General features: G+C 32.5%; 3 protein-coding genes across 3 annotated transcripts; 1 reads left to right on the top strand and 2 right to left on the bottom strand.

Moving 5' to 3' along the window:
• Nucleotides 1–799: 799 nt before the first annotated feature.
• On the bottom strand, nt 800–3669 carry LOC114392447 (G patch domain-containing protein 11-like). The gene is made up of 4 exons (XM_028353595.1): nt 3477–3669; nt 1928–2458; nt 1472–1537; nt 800–1343 (listed from the first exon to the last, which is right to left on the bottom strand). Exons 1-4 carry the CDS (start codon nt 3627–3629, stop codon nt 1284–1286), a joined length of 810 nt encoding a protein of 269 aa, XP_028209396.1. The 5' UTR covers nt 3630–3669; the 3' UTR covers nt 800–1283.
• Nucleotides 3670–6621: 2952 nt separating this feature from the next.
• On the top strand, nt 6622–15905 carry LOC114371432 (protein STRUBBELIG-RECEPTOR FAMILY 2-like). The gene is made up of 15 exons (XM_028328881.1): nt 6622–6718; nt 7324–7450; nt 7543–7614; nt 7704–7769; nt 8129–8200; nt 8721–8792; nt 8923–8988; nt 9069–9134; nt 9229–9521; nt 9773–10089; nt 10184–10449; nt 10544–10691; nt 14587–14726; nt 14815–14971; nt 15501–15905. Exons 1-15 carry the CDS (start codon nt 6622–6624, stop codon nt 15681–15683), a joined length of 2142 nt encoding a protein of 713 aa, XP_028184682.1. The 3' UTR covers nt 15684–15905.
• Nucleotides 15906–18756: 2851 nt separating this feature from the next.
• LOC114392441 (CDK5RAP3-like protein) lies at nt 18757–24319 on the bottom strand. Its single transcript, XM_028353587.1, has 10 exons — nt 24118–24319; nt 23887–24021; nt 23623–23717; nt 23024–23118; nt 22783–22918; nt 22411–22560; nt 21736–22254; nt 21280–21488; nt 20482–20614; nt 18757–19174 (listed from the first exon to the last, which is right to left on the bottom strand). The coding sequence occupies exons 1-10, from the start codon at nt 24176–24178 to the stop codon at nt 19043–19045; spliced, it is 1665 nt and encodes a 554-aa protein (XP_028209388.1). The 5' UTR covers nt 24179–24319; the 3' UTR covers nt 18757–19042.
• Between the last annotated feature and the right edge of the window lie 1052 nt (nt 24320–25371).

The following is a 25371-nucleotide window of genomic DNA, read 5'->3' as shown; positions in this document are numbered from 1 at the left end:
ACCATACAGAATTTTTCTCGGTTAAACATTGCCATTTCCACTTGTTGAGAAGGCTTAATTAAATTAAAAGTTCACTGATAAAAAAAATAAAAAAATTAAAGAGGTCAAGATGTTTAAAGCGAAGTCCACCAATGCATTCATGCTGACAAACCTTATCCCAATTTATCATGCACTTTTTTTAACATCATCACTTCCACCTCCAATAGAAAAAACTTTGAATTCCAATAAGCAAAATTGATACTTTTTTCGGCATCTTAAAGGAAGACAAAAAAAAAAGTTGCTAAGTAGATAGTACTGAATTGAGCGTAACATAATCTCTCAAAGACAGATACGTACCCTTCAAAGAAGCAAGCCTACTCTTAATGAAACCATGACAGGCTTCCATCTAGCCACTTTCCTTGGATTTGCACCAATTGGAAAACCCAAGAATTCAAAAGGAATCTCATTAATATTGCAATAAAGAAAAGAAGCTTCCACCAAAACTGATCATTCACATTAATACCAATAATATTACTCTTAATGAATATTTTACCTTCAATTGAAACAAGCTCAAAACTTCTGAGAGCATCCTTTAATAATCACAAATTATTCATAGAAGTATCCCCAATAAGTATCTTCGGCATATTGTAAAAGAGATATCTCACCCACTCCTCCAACCTCAAAAGCTAAAACTTTCCATCCCATTGGCTCATACATTTATAGGGACTTAAATTTTAGTTTAATTTTATAGGAGAATTCTACGTAACCAAAAAAAAACAAAAAAAGTTCACCATAAGTTTTGACTGAATGAATTATATAATTAATTCTTCAAGAGATGGTTAATTTCTACTTTTAATAACAATCAATACATCTGATTGATATTTGCTAAAATTTTGATGTAATATCCATGTCAAGTTCAGGTAAGAATGTCAGGTCACAAACTTTCTAAATGCAGTCTAAAATTAAAACATTGACCGAGTAAACTACTGTGAAATTTTCCAATATGAATTGAAAGTTTCACAAACTGTATATGAGCCAATCCATTTCATGAAAGAGGACAGGCTGCCATGTCCCTCGGCAATTCGGCATGGATGAAGATGAGGCAACCTCCTATCTGAATTGTAACGAGAGCATAGACACAATTCATTTGTATATTGGCACAAGAAATGCCATAAGTCCAATCATCCACTAGATGTAAGCTTATACAGCTCCATTGGAATAATAAGCATTAAAAGCTTCCAGAACTTGCTTGACAACCACAAAAAATCTGATAATGGAAACTGTTCACATCAGAAATCTTCAATTTAGTGGTCATCTTCGTTGGTTCCAGGGCAGTTGCCCAAGAGGACATCACTCGATTCGTACTGAACAAATAAGGAGGAAGAAAAAAATATTGCAATCAAATTAGAGGCTTCTTATTTGTCAACCATACTGGATTTGCTATTTCATCTTATAAAATGTATTAAAATGAGCTTCATTGGTGTTTACTCACTTGGCATCCACAAAAGAGGCAATAATTAAATTCATCCCTCAGTTTCATCAAAACATCGTGCAAGTCCTGCATCCATTACATTCCATCACCAACACCATCAAAGTTAAAACCAATCCAAATATAACTAAGTTCAACAATAATGAGCTTAAAATAATAAATGAATTACAAGAATTTCAGAATGCAGTTAAAAAAACTATAGGAGAAACAATTAAGAAGAATCTACAATTTGTCTACAGAAATAATTTATGGCAGAACATTCTGGCATCGTTTGACTCATGTAACTGACCCCATTAGTTATGGTTTTTTAGTAGTAAAAAATCTAGAAATAATGATCATGAGAAGAAAATGCAACTATTCAGTTTCCAGACTATTTTTTGGCATGCAACTTAAATGAATACCAAAAACTAGGTTAAAAGAAATATAAGTGAAAAAGATATGGTTAAGTTACACACACACCTCTTCTGTTATTTCTTCCTCTTCTTCTTCTTCACCCTCTGCGTCATCGTCATTCTTTTGTGGCTCCACAATTTCCCTATTCTCCAATTGATCAAGGGCAGCCTTTGCCTTATTGTAATTAATTATAACTCTCCTACTCTGCCACTGTGACTTTTGCCTGGACCCAAATTCTTTCATTAGGTCCTCCTCTTTCCTCCTTTTCCTGTCCATCATGATTCCCTCATTTTTCCTCTTCTCCTTGTGGGGATCTTCTAAGCCTACACCAGCTCGTGACCGTCGAATTTCAATCCCCACTGGTTCGGCCCTGCCCGAGCCCTGCTTGCCAAGCGCAGAACCTGGAGTGTAACCCATCTGTTTGAGAAGCTTAAACCCAATGTTGGATTGTGCTATTGGAGCTTCAACTTTCGCTAATGTTTGCTCATCCTCTTCTTGTTGCTTCCTTTCTCTTTCAAGTTTTCTCCGTTCTTGCCAGCTATGAGTTTTCAACCGGTTCTTGGAAGAATTGACTGAAGGATCTTTCTTGCTGGAAATCTGCACGGTATAAAGGGAGTTATCATCACTGTGTATAGTACCTGTAAATTGCAAACTAAAAGGCTAAGGAAAATTAAGCATCTTGCAATAATTCTTTGAACAAGCAAACAAAATAACACCCAGTATTCATGCTTCATTTTTTGACTAAATATTCAAATTTGGTCTTCCTAAGATACATGAGACATCAACAATAACCCAAAAGCTTAAAATTGGCATCCAATTATCTCATTGCCGTATCTTTGTCTTTGAACACCAATTTGATCCCTATAGATGTGCATTTAGATCAATTGTTTTATTCAAATTCTTCAAAGACTAACTTATGAAGTCGAGTGTACCTTTCGAGGTCTAATTTTGAATATTTACTCTTACTTTTCCAAAAACAAAACTTCTGTCCATGGACTAGTGCAGGATTATATAAAGTGGGAGAAAAAACAACACACACACACAGTTTTAAAATGCGGTCTGCAAACACAATTGTGACCGCAACATCAAGGTTTTTCATGTCTCTGTAACCGCAATTGTAGCTACATCAGCAACATTTTGTCTGCAATATCATGGATTGCAACAAAAGTGCAACGTTCACAACAATTTAAAACCTATATATATATATATATATATATATATATATATATATATATATATATATATATATATATATATATAATAAGGAACTAAAGTGATTGGTAAGCAAAACAGACTAATTACATGCAACACAGATTTCCAGAAATTTAAAAAAAAAAATTCTCCCAAGGAAATGTAGCTGTATTAGAATAACAGCAAATGAGAACCAAATTGATTAATAATTAGATCAAGCAACATCTTTTTCTTCAGAACTTAGACTTAAATTTCAAGCCCAAATTGTAAAATCATGTGGTATGACTAGAGGGGAATGAAAAGGGGAAAACTTTAAAACCAAATTTTATTCAAGTACGTGAGATTCGTTGAAGGTCGTGTATCTCTTACTCTCTTTAAGCGAGTAAAAATCCTTCAAGGGTAAAACGGGGAAGGAAGAAGTCACCTTTTTGGATGAAAACAACTTGGGAGGGAAGAGAGCATCGGAAGGAAGAAACTGAGAAAGGTCACCCATGTAGTCATCATCTTCTTGTTCCTCGTTTCCCTGTGCTCTGTTTTTGCCCTCCCTGTTCGCCGGTGATTCATCCATGGCGAACATAAGCGACGATGGGCTTTCGATGACGCGCTCTGGTCATGAATGTAAGCTGCCATGGGTCCCGTGAAGCCCATGGATGGTATTTCAATCTGGGCAGGCCCAGCAGGATTTTCATCATGAAAAAAGCCCAGTCTATATTAATTTTCAAAAGGCAGTTTTTATTTTCACTCCCCCATATTACTAATACACTCCCCTTTCCTGTTATAGATTGAATATTTCCCTAAACTATCCTCACAAATACACTCCCCTCCTCTCTTTCTCCCTTATATATTATATAACTCTGTTCTGAAAAGAAAAAAAAAACACTTCCCCTCTCCGAATCAGCTTTCAAAATTCGGTGTCAATAATGAAAATTGATGAACCAATTTAAAAGGGGACAGTTGCGAATGCATTGAGAAGTCACACATCTCAGAAAATTTTTTATCGAAGCAATCAACCACAAAATTAAAATTTTCAACCATAAAATCTGCATAAAAGGGTCAAATTTGAATTAGAACAAAATCTCTGTTAATAAACTCTATTTATTGGCTCGGGTGAAGGAATGCTTAAGAAGTGATGGAGTACTACTAGTGTTTGTTTAATTATACAGCAAACACACCAGTAGGTAAGTTATGAATTTCATGGAAAGATTAGGGGAGTGTACTTACTGGGATAATTTAGGGGAAAAAATAAAAAACAATTGGAAGAGGAGTGTATAAGTAATAAGGGATAGTGGAAATAGTAAACACCTTTTCAAAATAATTAAAGCTTAGAACTTAAAGAACTAAAAGAAAGTTGAACCTTAAATTTTAGCCACTATGCAATTCAGAAGTTGATATTTAAAATAAAATAAAAAAAGCAAACATACTTAACTTTTTTTATTATCATGTTATTAATATGAAATATCTATCATATGTTTAATATGTGTAGGATTAGTCATCTTGGGTAGAGTATCTCAAGCACATTTTTTTCATCCATAAAACTCAAATCTAAATCTTGTTTAAGAAAATTGAGTTCAATATTACTCTAATCAATAACTTGTTGGTAACCTACTTAACTTTGCATCTTGTGTACAAGTACTATCTATCTTGGTTTTTTTATAAAAAAAAATTATTGTGATAAACAAATATAAACTGAGGGGGGAAATGGTTTAATAATGACAATATAAATATTTTATATCTTCTAATCATATACCGTCATGTGTAGAGGTGAGTATATGGATTGATCCGGTCCATTTAAGGTTTAGCCTTTGAAGCCCACATTTTAGGCAAACCAAATAAGCTCTAGAATAAATGAACATTTGTTCAAAGTTAGTATTTATCCCACAAAAATTCATAGATAAACAAGTTGGTCTAAGAGCCCAAATAGTAATTTAAAAAAATATATTTTAAAAAAGTGAAAAATATATAAAATTAGAATAAAAAATAGACTTCATTTTTAAACTAAAATGTATCACACTAAAATATACCAACATTTTAAACACAACAAATTAATAATAACCTAAATTAAATATCAAAATCATAATATAACAAATTAATAATACTTACACATTACACATTGGACTTAGGTGGGTTATATGGATAGTCCGTAGATAAAACCCACGAGATCCACAGACTTAATGGATCGACTCAAAAACTCAATATAGCCAGTAGATTTTAAGAAAAGATGCTCGTTAACGGCATGGTTGAAGGTTTAATGAGTTGGTCTACGGATATGAATCTGTATGCCTACCCACTAATCATGTATAATAAGATTATTAATTTTTATAATAATTATCTTAAAATTTATATCAATCATAAATTTATGATTAAATTACAATATAAAATTATTTTATATTATAATTATTTTATATTATAAGTAAATTACCATTAAACTTGAACTATTAAATATTAAATGTAATTTTGACAACTAACAATTTAGTTCACTTGTTAATAGGTTTAAGTTTGAACTCAATATTTAAATTGATGGGTTAAACGAGCTTAAATTGTTATCTGTTTTAGTTATTGCGTTGTGAACTAATGATGCTTGACTAAACTTTTTCAAATTTTAATTTTTAACCCTTAAAAAATTAAAAATTAAATTTTAAAAAAATTTAGGAACTAAAAACTAAATTTTAAAAATTTTAAGAATTTTGATCAGTCAAACTTTTATTTAGGGACTGAAAATCAAATTTTAAAAAAATTTAAGAATTAAAAACTTAATTAACCCTTAAATATATATATAGAAAGAATTTTGTTTGGTCACAAATATGACCTTATTAACAATTTAGTGAACCAACTTCAATTTAAAAAATAAGGTTCCGTTTTTTATTTAGTTAAAGCCTAAGCAGGTACGTAGTCAGTACCAAATCAGAGAAATTAATAGACAACTAAAAATCAAAGTTGCGCTTGAAATGGTGAAATAAGATTATCTAAAAGAGAATGAAAAGAAATGGTACTAGATATCGTTATTTGGATTGCTTAGAAGAAAGAAAGAAAAAATAGACTGAAATGAAATAAAATATAAGAAAATTTATTTTATCCTATTCCATCACTTAACCCGTGTATTATTATGCCTTGATTTGGAAGCAATGTAATAGAATCATATTTCTTTAACTCTCCTACAATGGTTTTTAAACAACGCAAACGCAAATTAAGCTTCGTGATAATTATGTCCGATAAGTGTGTTCAAAATTTATTTACAATATTTTTCTTTTTAAAATGACTAGGAGCACACTTACACTTCAGCATTGCGCGCCAAAACAAACTAACTACAACTAACTCTTATTCGTGGACCCCACTCAACCAGAATCTCTCTCTCGCAACTGTAAGTGTCACAGTGTCACTGAACTCTGCAAACTCTCTCACTCTGCGAAAACGAAGAATCAGAGTCAGGTAAACTCGTTCGTCGATCATTCCAAAAACCTTAACCTCTCTCTATTTTTGTTTTAGTTTTCTTGACGCTTGAATTCTATTTTTTCTCTTCACTTCGTTTCAGTTCCAATTTAGATTCCGTGTTTGGGAACCGAGAAAGAATAATGGTTCGCAACTATGTGTTCGTGAATCTTGTCCTCGTCCTTGTCTTCTCGGCAACTTTGGTTTCTCGGTGTTTCGCGTTTACGGATCCTCCTGACGGTAATTTAAATAACTGTTTATATTCGTTCTTGATTCTTCAACTATTAATCTTTCACTGTAAATTGATTAAGTAACTTCGCGATGTGCATTTGGCATTGTCTTCGAATCTAATCAATTTCAAGATAACATTGAAGAAAATTATGCGATTTGGGATTCGAGAGATTGTGTGTAGTTACGTTTTGTACAGTTTTTCCGTTGTCTCTGAATGCTGAATGCATATTTTGTGATTTTATGCGACGCTTAATAGCTTGTTTCATGCATTTTGTGTGTAATAGTTTTGGCCTTTCGCTAAATTATATGATTTTGTTAGTGTTTCCAAAACTAGGTTCCATTTAACTTACTTTGACATAATAACCAAAACAGTAGAAGATTACTTGTTATTGTTGAATTCATATAATTTAAAGATGACGGATTTAGATAGAAAATAGAAAATGCATGTACTTGTGACTTGTGAGGGTTGTATTTGTAAATGAGAATAAAAAAATAAGTATTTGCATGATTAAAAATCTCGAATTATTGATATTGAACTCGTTTTGGTATAGCTCACAATTTACATGGGTTTCTGCTACTAAACTAAATATATTTCGTAATTTCTTTATGAACAGTCACAGCTCTGCAGGATCTATACAGGGCCTTAAACAGCCCACCAGTGCTGAATGGATGGAACGGTAACGATCCTTGTGAGGAATCTTGGACTGGAGTAGCATGTTCTGGCTCATCAATTATACACCTGTAATGCACCGATTCTGTTGATGACACTCACATTCTTATTATAATGCCACTAATAAAGTAAACCTAATATACCTGCTCTCTTCTTCATGCAGCAAAATTCGTGGATTAAACCTTACCGGGTATCTTGGAGGCTTGCTCAATAATCTACAAAACTTGAAGCAACTGTAAGTAATTGTATAGCTTTAAGTTCTTATGGGGATGGTTTGTTGTCAAGATCTGTTATTTACTTAATTCCATATTCTGGTTTCTTTAGAGATGTCAGTTCTAACAACATAATGGGTGAAATACCACTGGCTTTACCCCCAAATGCCACACATATGTAAGCCTACTGTTTGTTCGTTTTTTTTTCTTCTTCTTCATTTCCTGTGTGACTATGTGCTATGCTTAGTGGTAAGTATGCCAGTATCTTTCAGCACTGTGTTTTTCTGACAATTTTTCTCTCGTGCAGAAATATGGCTTGCAACTTTTTGGACCAAAATATCCCCCATACATTGTCAACCATGAAAAAACTAAGACATCTGTGAGTAACATTAATATTGATTTTAGCCCAAGCTTGATAGAGGACATATTTCTATAGAATGCTCTTAACCAAAACGTCCATTGACTTGTTCCTTATGCTCCCTTATCTCTATTTTGATCTTTACAAATGGCTGCAAATCATCACTTCTTGTCTTCCAGGAATTTAAGCCATAATTTCTTGGATGGACCCATTGGCAATGTATTTACTGGCTTAGATGATCTCAAAGAAATGTATGTTTTCTTCCGGAGTCTTCTGCTATTGCATTTTAATTGAAATGAAAGGACAAGTGATTCAATCATTTAGAAATTTTAGGTTCCTAAAACCTAAACCATTTCCATAGGTAGGTTTTTCTGTATGTTACTAATCTTGAATATTCAGGATCTGTAAGAACAAACGATGAAGCCAATCAAAACCTCATTTTTTAATAATTCACAAGGGAAAGAGTAGAATGTGAAATCATATAAAATATAAACTACATAAATCAGTACCAAAAATATAAACTACATAAATAAGCCAAAAGACTGATAACATAGGCCACATAATTATTCCTCTTTTGTTGGAAATGCACATGAATATCATGATAGCTAGGATTTGAGAAGCACAAGAGCAAGTAAAGCTCTAAAAGATTAGACTATATAATTGAAAATTAGATCGAGTCATGAGAAAGTGAGACCAAAAAATGTAGATGCTTTGGCTATTTTGTTTAGATCCCAATCTGTCAACTAACCAAGGATGATTTCATACCATCAGGGACCTTTCGTACAATAATTTCACCGGTGATCTGCCCAGTTCATTTGGCACCTTGACAGGCCTTAATAGATTGTAAGTTTCATCTTTATGACACACCTACCCTGTTTCCTAAACTTGATTTGTATTTCATCTTATACTCAAACAGGACTTTTGTTATATATGGTCGTGTTGGTTTGATCTGTAGCATGTTGCTTATTTGCAGGTTCCTGCAGAATAACAGATTCACCGGATCAGTCACCTACCTGGCTGAGCTTCCACTCATTGATTTGTAGGTTATCTCTAAACATTTTTAACATTGTCTGAGTGTGACTACAGTTCTATTATTTGCTAATTTGTTTGTTTTTTCAGGAACATTCAAGATAATCTGTTCAGTGGCATTCTTCCACAGCCTTTTCAGTCCATACCAAACTTATGGTTAGTGATAAGTTTCTATCATCACCTTCTATTTCTTTATCGGATATGAAGTTATGGACACATCATCGAAAAGTCACATTCTAGCCTCAATTAGGATTGGAGGGAACAAGTTCCATGCATTAGACGACTCTCCTGCCTGGGCATTTCCTTTGGACAATGTACCCATTGAGCAAAACACTAGTCGCCCACCGATAACTCAGACGAATGCCGTCGAGAACTACGATCCTCCTAAAGTAAGGAAGCAAAAGAAGAAACGTATGGGTCCAGGAGGAATAGCTTTCATTGTTGGTGCAGGAACATTATTGGTGACAGGTTTTGCGCTCTTCATTGCGATCCGTTTGAATAAGCTCCATAGACAGAGAATGGAGGACTATGAAAGCAACCATAGTTCATTGCCTACAAAGAGGCATATAGATGGTGAGGCACTCCTAGTCAAATCCAAAAACCGCATGACTGAATCACATGCTAATAACATTAACATGATCTCAAAATTGTCTTGTTCATTCAACACGCAGATTTAACATTAAAATGACCGAATATACAATACTTGTCAAATTTCACTCTACTACTTTATCTTTATGTTTCATATGTTTGATACCATTCCATTTATTAGTTCTGTAAATTCATTTCCATCTTAGATCGTGCTTTTCTTTTTTTCTATCCATTTTTAATGGTGGTAGACGTCTCTACAACGGCAGTAGATGAGAGTCTGCAGATCCCACCTTACAATGCTGCATCCCTTTTGGGTCCAAGGCGATTAACTTCCCAGATCCATAAAAGAGCAGCAGGTGAAACATCAAGAAAAAGCTTTTCCGGAAGAGACAGATTCACTGGAAGGACAAAGGTTTATACAATAGCTGAGGTTCAGTTGGTTGCAAACAGTTTCCATGAAGACAACCTTCTGGGAGAGGGGTCACTAGGCCCTCTTTACAGAGCTGAATTTCCAGATAACAAGGTACTACCTTCTATGTTCTAAACAGTAAAACACGTTCAGATTTCAAAACTGTTGCTTTCAATATATAACAATTTATTTTTCTTCTTTTTGAAAGGTTTTAGCAGTGAAGAATATCAACATGGCTGGCATGTCTTTCAGTGAAGAGGAAAAGTTCTTAGACGTCGTTTGTACCGCTTCCCGTCTGAAGCACCCTAACATTGTTTCACTTAAAGGCTACTGCTTGGAGCATGGGCAGCATCTTCTTGTCTATGACTATGTCAGAAATTTAACTTTAGATGATGCTCTTCATTGTGCCGCGTACAAACCTTTATCGTGGAGCACACGTCTCAAAATTGCTTTAGGTGTTGGTCAGGCCCTGGAGTAAGTTCCATGTTGCCACTCAATTTTTTTTGTTAGAAAGTAGAATTCTGTTTTAACTCTCAACCTTGACATAAACAAATGTTTACAATTACAGCTATTTGCACTCGACATTCTCTCCTCCTGTCTCCCATGGAAACTTAAAGGCTACCAATGTTCTACTGGACGAAAATCTCATGCCTCGTCTTACTGACTGTGGCTTGGCTATTTTGAGACCGCTGACAAATGACAAAGTCAAAAATCGGGTAAGTTTCTGCAAGAATCAGCATCATGTTTAAATAGGTTACTTATTGCTGTTAAGGTTCTAGTGACTGAATTTATATTATGCAATGGTTTTGCATCATTTCGGCCCCAATATTAAGGTTTTTGGAGTGTCTGCAACCTCAATGCAGCAACTGCGGCCACATCCACGTGAAATCATGATTGTGGCCACAAACGCAATTTAAAACCTTAATTATGCCTAGCAAAAACTATACCTAAAGTAGCTAAAAGATAGCTCATTTGACAAAAAGGAGATGTGATAGGAATTATCTAAATTCGAATTTCTAGTATGAAAATATTTGTGTAAAATTGAAATAAAGAAAATTATACTTTGACCATTAAGTAAAACATGTCTATGGTTAATTAATTGGTGGGCTTGAGGAATAGTCGCAGCCATACCCAACCGAAAAATATGTTATTCAAGTGTATTTCAACTAGTTGTAATAAAACCTGACTAGTTGATCCTTTAGCTTTTCCAGCAATACAAACATATTTAAGCAATTGTCATTCTGGAAGACTGTCAAGAAATTCCGCTTTCTCAGTTTGAAAATGCATTGTTGGAACTGGATTGGAACACCAAATAGCTTTAGATTTAGGGGTTTCCACTATAGCCAAACACGAGGAAAACATCATTTATACCAATACTAATAGGATATTTTTATTTGGGAATAGAGATACCGTCGCATTTGCCAAAGCTCACAACTTCTTTTAGCTTTTGGATGATTTATTCTAAAAAAACGGACGTCCAATTATGAAGATAAGGTCTTGTGTCCCTTGCTCTTGTTCATTTGGTACAATAGTGTTTTGCACTTTGTGACACTCTTTATCTTGACATAAATTTAGCGAAAGGAAACATAGAATAGCGGGAGTGATTTAAAAAGATTTATTCACAACTTAATATGAAACTTTTCAGCTGAGTAAAATGTTCACATTCACCAACTAACTAAGTTAAAACTTATCGGTAAGAATATAAATACATGTTTCAGCTCCAAACAAAAACTGTATCAGTATTACAACTGAAATTCCAATAAGAAACATAGAAGTAAATCATGTTCAACTACATATTGCAAACTAGCATATCATAAAAATAACATAAAACCCTAAGCCCCGATGTCACATCCTATCAGAGCACGGTGTCTCAGCATCCTCTAGCATAAGGTTCTCCATAGTCATCCACCTAACCATGCTCCCACAAACACAAGGTTCGAGATCATCATAAAATTCAAACACAAACAGCACACATGGAGTGAGTTATCATATTCCTAACTAATAGAGAGAAATGAGACAACATGTAAATATACATATCATATAAATGAAATACAACTTACTTAAACACAACTCATGTCATTCCATCACTTATCGTATAACATCACGTCTCAACACAACACACCTCACACATTTTCACATCATTCATGTACTCAAGGATCAAAACACAATATCACTCAACCAATCAATAATGATCAATACACAAGCATTATGTAACAAATATATTAAGACTCAATCCTAGATGCAATGTGATACCATGTTAGTAAAAAACCTCGTCAAGCGCCCAAAAGTACATGACAAGACAGACCATACATTAGTAAGTTAAGTCACTCTCACTAGGTTAAATCATAGGGAGACCAATTATGGTCACGCTATTTTGCAAGAATGCTCCAACCATATGGGATCGACACATGCTTAAAGGAGCACTCAAACCGGGTGCGTTTACCCCCAAGGCCTAGACTCTGAAGAGTCTATCAGGACCTCTTCCTCCTTATTCAAGTACAAGCCATAAAATATTTTAACACGTAGACTCTATTTATGAACTATACAAAACACACGACTCCTCAATTGTTCTCAAAATAATTTTAACTTGTTGTACCTCAAAGTGATTCAACTCGTTGGATTCCCAGAATGGATCTCATCACAATATTCATCGCTCTTAAAGGGTCTTACAATTGTGTGATTGTACAGTACATAGCTCACAATTCAATGCGTACAATATCTCAATACTCACGTATCTTACAATTCAACACATACTCAATTTATTACACACTCAATCTTAATCACAATGTTATAATTCCATAGCAACATGTTTAAAGGATCTTACAGTTATGTGATTGTACAGTTCATAGCTTAATGCGTATAACATCTCAATACACGTATCTTACCATTCAACACATACTCAATTTATCACATACACCCAATCTTAGTCATAATGTTATAATCCCAAAGCAACATGTTATCACATCTCATGAATTATATACACATGACATAGTATTAATATTTACATGGCACACAACATGTATATATTAAATCGAACTATATTATTTTTAATTAAAAAGAGTTAATAAATAATTAAACTAAAAAATAAATTAAAAGTATTTATCATTGAATCTTAATATAATAATTTCCTTCAATTTAATTTTATTATTTGAACTATTAATTCCTAATTTATTTTAAGATTCATATACATATATATGTGTTATAATCATCAACATGTAATAAGCTTATCAGACAAAAACATGACAAAGAATGTTTCTAACCATCTAATTTTTATGCTAATATAGTAAATCTTGTCCTATTCTTTATAAAGCTTTATGATTATCCAATTGATTCAAGAGTAAAGCACAACCCTGCACATTCCCATGGTATCATGGAGTATTATATGAAGATCTTTATGATCATCATTAATAATCAAAATATGGAGGTTGTTGGCAGTTAATTGAACAATGATATATTAAAATCAAATAAATATCTTGTGACACAAATATACTGAAAGTGCACTCAATTCACAATAGTAAAGCAATCAAATGTACAATCTATAGGTACGAGAAATAAGAGAAAGACACATTATAATTATAGATAATTTTTTTAAAGCATGAAACAAGGGAATAGAACATATCAATTTCACAACAATTTCACATCATGACATCAATTAGTCTGTCAAACACAATCAATTCGCGATTAAAAGCATGCGAACAGAGTTGAATTTCACAAAACATACCAAAATAACTCAAAATTGATCCTCTAAGGATCTCTACACATGTTCATTCTAATCTCCAAGCATGTGTAGCTCATCCCTTATCTCTAAGCAGACTCATGTGTGTAGTTCGACTACGATAGTGGCGTCTCTAGCGGTTCCCTAAGACTCCTCAAGTTTTTCCTCTGGTTGTTCTATTAGTGCTTCTAAGCGTTAGAGAGAAGGAAAAAAGATTTGAGCCTCAAATTCACTGTCTTTGTGAGAGGGACATATCTCTTACTACAGACAGTATTTCATAAGTTCCAGTGGTGGAAATATGTGAAAATGAGTATCGAAGGTGATGTCCAAATTTCAGGATGATCCAACGGTTAACGAGTCTAAAATTGTAGTTTTACTGGAACAAATTTGGATGTATACAGAAGAAAAAAAAAGATAGGATTTTGGGAGAGGAAAAAAGGACAAACAATTTGGACGGAAGAAAGAGTTTTTGACCTAATATGTCTATTTATAGTTAGGGTTCCAAATCTACTATTTATTCTATTTTTTCTTTATTTTATTATTTCATGAAAAAAAAATTTTATTTTACTCCCTATTAAATAAATAAATAAAACATCACTTCTTATTTTCTAAAAACACATATTTATTATATTTAACTTAAAATTATTATTTTAATTAATAAAAATATTTTTTCTTATTTATTTAATTAAAAAATCTCATCATATTTTTAAAATTCTATTAATTTTTTAAAAATTTATTTTATTGAAAACTGGGATAACCCCACTTTGTAGGTATAGCTTAAAGCTGCTTAAATTTATAAAGTAGCAGCTGCAAGATGAACTGGAACCTTGATATTAATTTAAGTATGCCATGGACAATAGATTCACTGATTATAATTTGTTGATTGTCGAAAACAGGCTTCTGAGATTGAAATTAGGGATACAGGATACAGTTCACCTGACCATGGCCAACCGGCAATTGGCAGCACGAAGAGTGATACCTTTTCCTTTGGAGTGTTGCTTCTTGAACTATTAACAGGAAGAAAACCATTCGACGGGTACGTGCTAATTTCTCTTCAATCCTGTCCTATTTCATTTGTTTCCTCTCTTGATGAATGATGACCCTTTATTTCTCTTCAAACACAGTTCCAGGCCAAGGGAAGAGCAATATCTGGCAAAGTGGGCCTCATCAAGGCTTCATGATGGCGACAGTTTGGAACAGATGGTGGATCCAGCAATCAAAAGGACGTTTTCCTCCAAGGCTCTCTCTCGGTATGCTGATATCATCTCCCTCTGCATTCAGGTATAATAACCATATTAGATTTTAAATATCGAGTCAGTAAGTTATAAACTCGAATTTACTCATGATTGTGTGCATGGGTCATTCTGGTTCTTCAAATGAGTAGTGATACTTAGACACTCCAATATTCTAGACGGCCCATTGGCACTCTTTCTTTTGTGTCTATTTCTCTCTTCCTCCTGTTATATCAGATACCTATTACATCCATAGTAGAAATACATTTAATTATTTATAATTTTATACAGCCTACTAACATCTCTCATTATTTTCAATCTCTCTCTTCCTATCACATTATTAATCTTATCATATTTATATTTTTTTTTCTCTTTCTTTATTCTCTCTAAGTGTTGGATATAATATTGGATGTCCAACAAAAATTTTCATTACATCTATCACTTTTCTCTTCTTTTTTTTTTCTTTCTTTCTCTAGGTGTGTAGGATAGCACATCATTCATTTCTCAGTTATATGTTCGTTCGCTCAATCTTTTTTTCTGGGGGTGTTGCAATGAAACTGAACATGTCTCTCGTGCAGCCTGTAAAGGAATTTCGACCTCCAATGTCTGAAATCGTGGACTCTCTTGTATCGTTTTCTCAAAAGCTCGTTTCAAAGAGTGGTGCAGCAGATGGCACTGAACTTGATCCACTTGAGAGGTCTTTTCGCACTACCACCTCGCGCTTTATCGGTTCACCCGCATTGAGCTATGTATCTGCCTGATGTGTACTCACTCGGTGATACAGAAGCTACACTTTAACAGTGTAAACTGGTTGACATTAACGGGCTAGAAATTTAACTTGATTTCTGCTCGCTTCTTTTGTTGTTCCTCTTCTTATTAGGCACAAAACACGTGCTTGAATTAGCTGGAATTTCTCATGTAAAAAGGATTAGATTGAATTTCACCTCTGGAGAGGATCAAGCTTTTTTGGACCGTTGAAACTGTTTGCTTAATGACATGAATGTTTAATGTTTAATTACTCAGTTACTATTGAGTATTGACACAGCTTGGATTCTTTCACTTAATAATAATACAGCGAATTGATTCCTTAGATGGAGGTCTTGGTCGGAGACTACGGAACTTAATGATAGCTTATTCGAATTATTTGATTATATAAATATGATTTAAATATATTTTTCATCCTTAATAAATATCTGATTTTTATATTTATTTTCTAATAAAAAAAATTTACATTGAATCCCTAAAAAATAACTTTGTTTTTTATTTTTAACATTTTTTTAATTTCTGATAAATTAATGAATTTTATATTTATTTTCTGATAATTTTTTTCATTTGTTATTAGTTTGAATTAAAATAAAATTTATTAATTTATCAATAATTAAACATAAAATTTGATAATTTATCAAAGACAAAAATAAAATATTATTTTATTAAGAACTCAATGTAAAAATTTATTATGAAACAAATACAAAATATTGAGTATTTATTAAAGATCAAAAATATATTTAAGTCTATAAATATTTGTATAAATATTTAGAAAATTAATTAAAATAGCTTATGTATAAGTTTTTTTCATCTTATTTTAATAAGCTCTCCAGAGTAATTCATAAAAACAATTTCATTTTTTATTAAGTAATGCATTCATAAATATATATTTGCATGTACTTATTTAATAAATACTCAACTAAGTTATTTGCTCTAACTCTAAATAGCAATTACAAGATGTCCATAAGTGCACGGCACATGTTAGCTTTTAATTCATACTCCGTTTGGTATTAAATATAAAGAAAATAAAAACTAATTCACGCTAAAAATTAAAAAAAAATTACATTGCACCAATCTCAATTAAAAATTATTTTTTTTCTTAATTTATCCTTTATTAGAATTTAATATAAGGAATAAAAATGAATAATGAGAACTAAAATTCCAATTAAATTAAAGATATTTTAGATATAATAACATAAAATAAGATAAATAGTATACTTAAATACTAAAAAATCAATTTTGAGCCCCAAAATTTGAAAAAGTTGAAGCAAATATTTGTTACTTTAGATTCAACTTGATTTTGAAATTGATGTTGGTAGAATTGAAAGTTTAATCCAAAACACACTAAATAAATCAAACATATTTAAACAAAGTCTTATTTGTTTCGGTCTATTATCACTCCTAGCGTGAGCTTACCTTTAAGATCTGAAAGTAAATTTATACTACATTTTAATAATTAATATCAATTTAATCTTCAAAGTAAATTAAGAATAAATTTACCCTCCTAAATTTTCAAAACATAAGTTTTTTTCTCCCTAGAAACCTACTAGTTTGATCTAGTGATATTATAATATTTTATGTCGCACTATATGTGCTACGACTTTTGAGGAACTTATAAGCTACTTATTTGAATAACTTATTTTCCATAAGTTACTTCAAGTAGCTTATTTTTTATAAATTATTTCAAATAACTTATGAAAAATAAGTTAACTTATAAGTTATTAGTTTTTTTCTTCTTCTCAATTTTATCCTAACTATTTTATTTGAAATTTTATTTTATTCTTTTTATTCAATTTAAAGATTCCCTTATCTATTTTTTGTATCATGTTTCATAATCATCCAAATGAGAGACATACATATCCAAGTTCTTCTTATACAGATTAACAAAATGAATATTTTAAGAAAAAAAATTATTTTTGTCTTAAAATAATATTATTAATAAAGTATTTAAATGTTAAGAAAATGATTTTAAACAATATAATTATAATAAATTTTATTTTATTTAATTTTACTATTGTTTATAATAAAAAAATTAAAAATATTATCCTACTTTTAAAGATGATAAGTTATTAGAAATAAAATTCAAATATTAAAAATATTAAAAATTTCCTCACTTCATTTGACATTTATCATTTAACTTATAAATGATAAGCTTTCAATTAGTTTATAAGTTTTCAACTATTTTATAGGCTAATTTTATCAAACATAACCCATAGCTATTGACCTATAAATCCTTAGTTATTGCCTCCTCAATCTTACTCCGCCTCTCTAGTACCCAGTAACTTCCATATGATCTACTCTCCTAATAGACTTCTACAGGACTTCATACGTGCCTAAACCCTCTAAAACAAATTTTCACCATCTTTTCTACAAGAGATTCTGTCTATGTATCTTTTTTATGTATTTTTTTTTTCAACAAGAGATGTAACCTTAACTTATTTTTTTCTTTTCGTTCTTAAGTTTATCTTGTCTAGTTTACCCAATATTGAGGGATGCCCAACCATGCAAAATATAGAAGCCTTGCTGGCTAAAGAGATGCACGCAGTGCATCCTGCTCAATCAACTCAGGCATGGTCCAAAAATCCAAAAATGATGAGTTAAAATGGACAATTTGATAGTGTTGGAATAACATCAAAGAATCAATTCCTTCCCATAAATTTATGGTGATACCATGAAAAAATAAAAGCAATTGGTTATTACTTTGCCTTTGCCACAAAAAAATAATTGATTACTTCTCACCATAAATCTAACCCAAATACACTATGAATGGATGATTGCATAAATCAAGCAGATAGATACCCTTTATCTGTTGCCCTGTGCTAGTTGCTTTAATTTCTTAGCTTCATTCATATTCCTTGCAATCAAATTATTCGATGAGATGTATATGCCACATTCAATGACATGGCCCAACATGAACTGATATTCATTTTTTGATAATAGTGAATCTGATGTTTCGTAATATTATTCAAACTTTTTAGTGGACACCTAGACTTATAGCAACTCGGTCAGATGACTTGGCTCTCGTGCCGTGGGAAACATGCACTTATTGCCTAGGCTCTACATCCTTACTTGGAATTAAAAAATAATACAAATAATAAGCCAAAAAAATTGTATCCAGTGGTATCCTCGGCTTGTAAAACCAACAAGGACACAACAGCAGAATGACCAAGTACCAAAAGTTACTTCATTCAGTGAGAATTATCAGCGCATGTACCCTTGGCATTGTCAAAGCACTGTTTGTCAGAAATGAACAGGTAATATAAAAAATAAGAACTAAAAGAAATTTATCTTAAGCTATTTTGGCAGCCACTATCCACCTAAAGGCTTGATCATCATCGGAGGAAATTTCTCTTCCTCATGCTCCAAGTCCACTAGTCAAAATAGCATTGATCTCTCCAATTATATTAACTGGTCTCCCATCAAACATGGATGAAAGTGTACTCTCACATAGTTTTTTCAGCTCTTTTGTTTTTGCCACAGCCGCATCCTGCAATTCACTCAAGAGTTAATTTGTCTCTTCTACAAGAACAGGGGGCAGATTAGGGAGAGGGGGTAACATGTAAAGTTGAGTTGTCACAGATATACATATAGAACATAGACTTTTGCCCGCATGGGTACTGGGTAGCAAACAATTGAGAATAAGGGGAATGGAGAGAAAGATGGAAGGACTAAAGCAATATACATAAACTGATCTCTATCTCCTAGTGTAGGCAAAACTAACAGTGAAAATGAAAATGAAGTGACATTGTTCTGTTCTTGTAAAAAAAAACACATCTCATCCTGACTCATAATTGTCTTAATAAAGAAATAAGGGTAAATCAATGATGCTACAAGACTATTTTGCATGTGGATAATTATGCCCACTCTCACCGCAATACGTCAGCTAACTGCTATCTGCCAAGCAAGATTTAAGTACTCCAAAAAGAAAATCCCAATAGAGAACTTGCATGTTTGATGGTGCTTTTTTCGGGAGAAACAGATTTTCTTTACAAAAATTATCTCAGGAAGTTGATAAAATAAAGTGATTATTATGTGGAGAGAAGACCGGTAGATTCTGTAGTGAGGAGAGTAGACCAGATGGAGAGAAGACAAACAATTCGAGGCAGAGGAAGACCCAAAAAGACTATAAGAGAGGTTATAAAAAAGGATCTCGAAATTAATGGTTTGGATAAAAGTATGGTACTTGATAGAACATTATGGCGGAAGTTGATCCATGTAGCCGACCCCATCTAGTGGGATAAGGCGTTGTTGTTGTTGTTGTTGTTGTGATTTCTTTAAAATAAACTTAACACACAATATGAACAAATGGTAGATCCTGAGACTCCTGACTGAAGACAGAAACCATTATCAGATTTTTCCATTCTCTTTTTTTTTATTATTTTCTTTTTCAGGACCTGCATGTTGCCATGCTTTGACATCACATTTTCCATATATTATAAACTTAAATTTTCCTCTATACACATTTTAGATAAAAATTAAGAGACAAAAAAACTCATTAGAACAGTAATTTGATTACCCTTAACACAACCAGGTTGTCAAAATAGAATTATGAACTTGTTACTATTTACCAGAATAAAGTGCATCTAGTAATAGTTAAAACTAGTGTAGGAATCAAATGTCACTTTTGGCAACACAAACTACAGGGACAAAGGGGAAGGAGATAGAGAGAGAGAGAGAGAGAGAGAGAGAGAGAGAGAAAGAGAGAGAAGGGAAGATCCTACAAATTTGAAAATCAGTTAAACACTACAACTTCTCTCCCCTCAAGAATAGGAAGCACATAAAGGTAGAACTTACTTGCTTTGACCATGACGAAGATAAAGAATTTTGCAGTTCCATACGTTTAGCAGCCAAGTCCTTCAACCCCTCTTTCAACTTGACTTCATGATGTTTCTTTTCTTCTAATGAATTGACTAGTCTATCTAGAAATCTGAAATTTGGCCCAACACCACAATCAATTAACACAGATCAGATACAACAGGAATACTGCTAAAGAAAAAAGAGCCAAATAAAGCATTTGACATGATAAAGGCTGTTAATGTTAGTATACTTAATGTGGATTGGGTGAGTAAAACTGCAAGTCCAAATATTTTAGCATTTTAAAAGATGAAGAAAAGAGAAAAGCATGCTTCAACATGCCATCCTAAACGTGAGCATTTGAAGTTACACAGTAATACAGAAATAGACAAGTTGAAATTCACCAAAAAATCATCATCTTACTATATTACATGATAAACCAATTACTAAAGTCTTCAACTCTTTTGTTATGCAAGACAAAAATTACAAACATCAAAATAAACTATATCAAATCCAACAGTGGGTCTATGGCTCAACCTAAATCATTTTGTCTGGATTTTGTTTGAAACATAAATCACTTGTTCTTCAAGGTTCCAACTATCATTTCCTGTTAATAATATGTAATTCAGTGCATAAACTTGCAATTGTGAATATTAGTTGCCATTTTCAAAAGTAAATTTCAACTACATTTAGTCATCATAGAAATCCAAAACTGAGAAAATATCTGACACAACGGGATACACAGTGAATGTGCATCTCCTAAGCATGAAATTTTAGGTATAAAATATCAAGCAGTACCTTTTGGAGTTGAGAATCATAATCAGATCCCTTGTCTTCCTATTTGTCAGCAATGAAATTGCCAAAGAAATATCACTTTGCATTGTTTCAATGGCATCAGCAGCATACTGCTGTAGTACAAAGGGTGCAACTGCCTGGACTTGATGTTGCAGGGACAAAGTTTCCTCATTCCTCAATTCAGCCAACCGTTGATTTAAAAAGGATTTCATCTGATGGCATATAAAATCATTACAAAATTTAAGGTTTAATCTGAAAATAATAATGACATCAAAATAATAAATTCATACAGGGGAGATAACTGTTTACTAGTAAGTAATACAACATAAGATGTAAACAAAATTTGCTAGAGCTATGTTTCTTTCCCTATCTAGGGATGTAATATGAAATTTGGAATTGCATTATCAAAATCAAAAACTTAATGAGTAAAGACAGTAAATTGGCATAAATATTATATACCTCATACAGATCATCAAGAATTTTATTTCTGTACTCCGTATCTAAAAGCTGGCTCCTTTCTTCCTTGTTTCCTGTCAATTGAGATAGGGAATCAGGAAGAGAAGTCTGATTCTCCAGCACTACAGTTGGGGCATTATCATCATCAATGACATCAACCTGAGGAGTATCCACACTAATATCCCAAGATATATCTGCAGGTGATCCTATTTCTTGGTTTGATATTGTTAGATCAGATCCGATGTCAGAGGCATTAATGATTTCATATGGACCCAATCCATTACCATTATCCTCTGTTTCTTCTACAGTTCCAATGTCCCAATCAAGTTGTGAACTATCCACAGAAATATCCCAGTCAATGTCAGGCACAGCAATTTCAGTATTGGCTATTGCAGGATCCAATCCATTTTTGCTTGAATGAACATTAACATCATTAATAATCTCAGAGTCAACAGCAACATTTAAAGATGGGGGATTTTCGCGCATATTCTTCAAGTTTTGTAGTACGTCTCCCAAAGATCTCTGTAGTAATGATTTTCATCTTAAATAAAATATATACTGAACCATGTCAATCTTAATCCCTTCCTTGCAGGAAGGTCATGCAAAAGAGTTGCAAGAACAATGCATCAAGCATTAATGAGAATTATACAATGAATAAGAATTCTAGTTTTGCCTTACATCCTTTTCAATGTGAGCATCCCTGACAAAATTGGAATAATACTCAATTGCCCTTGACAAGTTGTCACTGTTTACAACATCCAGAATTTTGCTAAACGTGCTCGGAAGTAATAGTGCTGTCTCCAAGAGTTCTACTCTGACATTTTTCCCCTGCAAAACAATAAAATCACAACCCACTTGTAACAGAAAAATAAATTGTTTTCTACATGACACAACAACAAAGTCATATCCCATTAGGTAGGTCAGCTACATAGAGCAGACAACGCTAACTTGCTTTCTCAAGGATATTATTCATCACAAGATCCCTTATAAGTTATAACACAGCTACAAAAATTGTTTCCTACTCAACAAAAACACCCCAAAAATGCCAACCTGTAAGCCAAGCTCCTGACAAGCTTCAGCATATTTGGTGGCCGAAAGCGCAGCACTTCTTTTTATATCAGCCTCCTTGCGATCTAGCTCTAACAGATGCTGCTGAATCTTCTGCACCTGTTTCCTCTGATAAGGGCTTCACAATGGAAACAAATACTCAGCAACAAAATAACAAAAGCCTTTAAACAAATAGAACACCACATGTTTCTCTTGATGAAAACCATAAGATCACAATGCTCACATTTCATAGCTCACATTTTGAATCAGAATCTGCGCAGCCTCACCAAGGAAAACATGATCCTTCTCAAAGGACCGCACAATTGCTTCCCACGCACCCTACCCAAATAATAATAGCCACAGTTAACAGTAAAAGGTCAATGGTATATATACTATAAGATGACTATGAATGATTATAGTGCACATTTTGTTTCAAGAAAAAAGCTTATATACAGTTCCTTATGCAGTTTTAGTATTGTTCTCAAATCAGAATCAAAGTTTTACCTGGGTAATCTGCAAAACAAAGGTTTACATTAAAAGTCAACAAATATTAACGAGGCAAAACTCCAATTCTACTTGGTGAACAACACCAAAAGTACCTATCAAATTGTGTATAACTTTTTCCTTTGTTTTACATATTTTCAAGAGTATCCTTTAAAACTAATATAGGTGCAAAATTCTCCTTCCAAAAGATATGCATACTCAGGTCTCAAACTTGAGATCACTTGTTAAACTAGAACAACCCTGTACCAGTTGATCCATGCATTCAGTAATAATAGTATGCATAGTATGAATGACTATAGTGCACATTTTGCTTTACTGATTTTGAAGAGCATATCTTACCGCAGCACCTGATAAGCGACCAAATATGTTCCTGCTCTCCGAGGTAGACTTTAAGAGATCATCATATATCTGTTTAGCCTCCAAATAACCAATCCCTGAAAATAGCATTGCCACTTTATTGATCATTAAAATTATCTAATTTAACAAACCAAAATATATATTCACAATTCATAATCAGTAAACAAATAACATTATCACATTTTGGTCAACACAGAACAAATAACAAACATTTACTTAAATTTAAAATACACATAAATTTTAAACCTTCGGGGTCTAGGGTTTGGAAAAAGGGGTCAGAGTCCTTAGGGAGAGAGGGGAACTCCTTGGAAATTCGGGCCCTGATCGCCGCCACGCGCTTGCGCCAATCCGCGGGCACTCGCTTGCGATCCACCAACCATTCTGCAAAGGTCGCAAATTCGAATTAAAATTCAAAAACCGAGAAAAAAAAAAAGACGAAAGAAATTGGTGAGAAAGAGAAAGAAAGGAAATTGGGACCTCCCAGACGAGAGAAAGTGATGTCGATGGGAAGGTTGCGAACGTCATCGGGAGTTTGCATTGCGAAAGAATTGAATGAAAGAATGAATAGATGGCAATTCGATAGGGAACTTCGTTGTTGAGAATTCGAGTTTTTCGATTTTGCAGAAACGCTCCGCTACGATATCACACACAGCACGCGACTCGCAGCTTCAACTGGCTTGGTAATAAAATTTTAATTTTAATTAGAGGAAGATCGAATTATAATAATGTAATTTCATAATTATTATATTATTTTTATAATTTCATATAAAATATAATTTTTATTAATTTAATGGTTGAATTATATTTATATATTAGTAAGATTATTTGTGTCAAAATTGAACAATAATAAAATAATCAAATTATTTATATTTTAATAAATTTATATTATGTCGATTTTAATTTATATGAACTAGATAACAGATGATTTTAAATTAACATGATCTTTTGTATATGTGATGAATGTGAAAGAAACTTTCAGTCCAATTGTAAGTTTTAAGAAAATATTATTCAATTAAAAGTTATAGAATTGTGTAATAATTATTCAAGTTACAGCGATTTAATTTAATTCCTTCCTTTTTAATTTAGTAGTCTAATGTAGTGTATTGTAAAGGTAATTTTTTTCAACCCAAGTAATTATATTTGAGACATAGTAAGACATTAAATATGAATATGTACCCGATATTCAAACCTTGAGTCAACTACACATTGTGGAAGATTAATTTTTTTTGTAGACCTAATTGTGAATGTAAATTTGATTTTTGTTTCTTAGAAATGGATAAAAAACATTGAGATGTTTTGTAGTGATTTAATTTTAACATATCACATCGTGAAAATTTAATTATGTGTTGTAACTTGTAAGTTCTATTTTTGCTAAGTTAATAATAGTATTTCTTCAAAAAATACAAAACTTCAAATTTTGATTTGTTAAAATTGAATTTCACATTATTTTAACTTGTGACTTGACAAATTAGTCCCTTGAAGAATTTAAAAATGAACAAAAAAAACACAAAAATTCAACACCACATAAAATAACTTTGAATAATAAAACTAAATAAGAAATTAAAAATAGACAAAAAAATCTTAAAAAGACTAAAATTAATCATCTAAAAATTGATAACTAAAAATGAAAAAAAATAAGAGAAACTAAAATCGAAATTAAAAATAATTGAGAGATTTAAAACTTATATAGCCCTTACTTATTTAAGCTCTCCGAAAATATAAAAAGAATGA

The sequence above is a fragment of the Glycine soja genome, chromosome 2 (assembly GCF_004193775.1).
Source record: "Glycine soja cultivar W05 chromosome 2, ASM419377v2, whole genome shotgun sequence".
In the NCBI taxonomy this organism is placed as follows: Eukaryota; Viridiplantae; Streptophyta; class Magnoliopsida; order Fabales; family Fabaceae; genus Glycine; species Glycine soja.
Note: the sequence above shows the minus strand (reverse complement) of the source record. Positions and strands in the feature narration are given on the sequence as shown.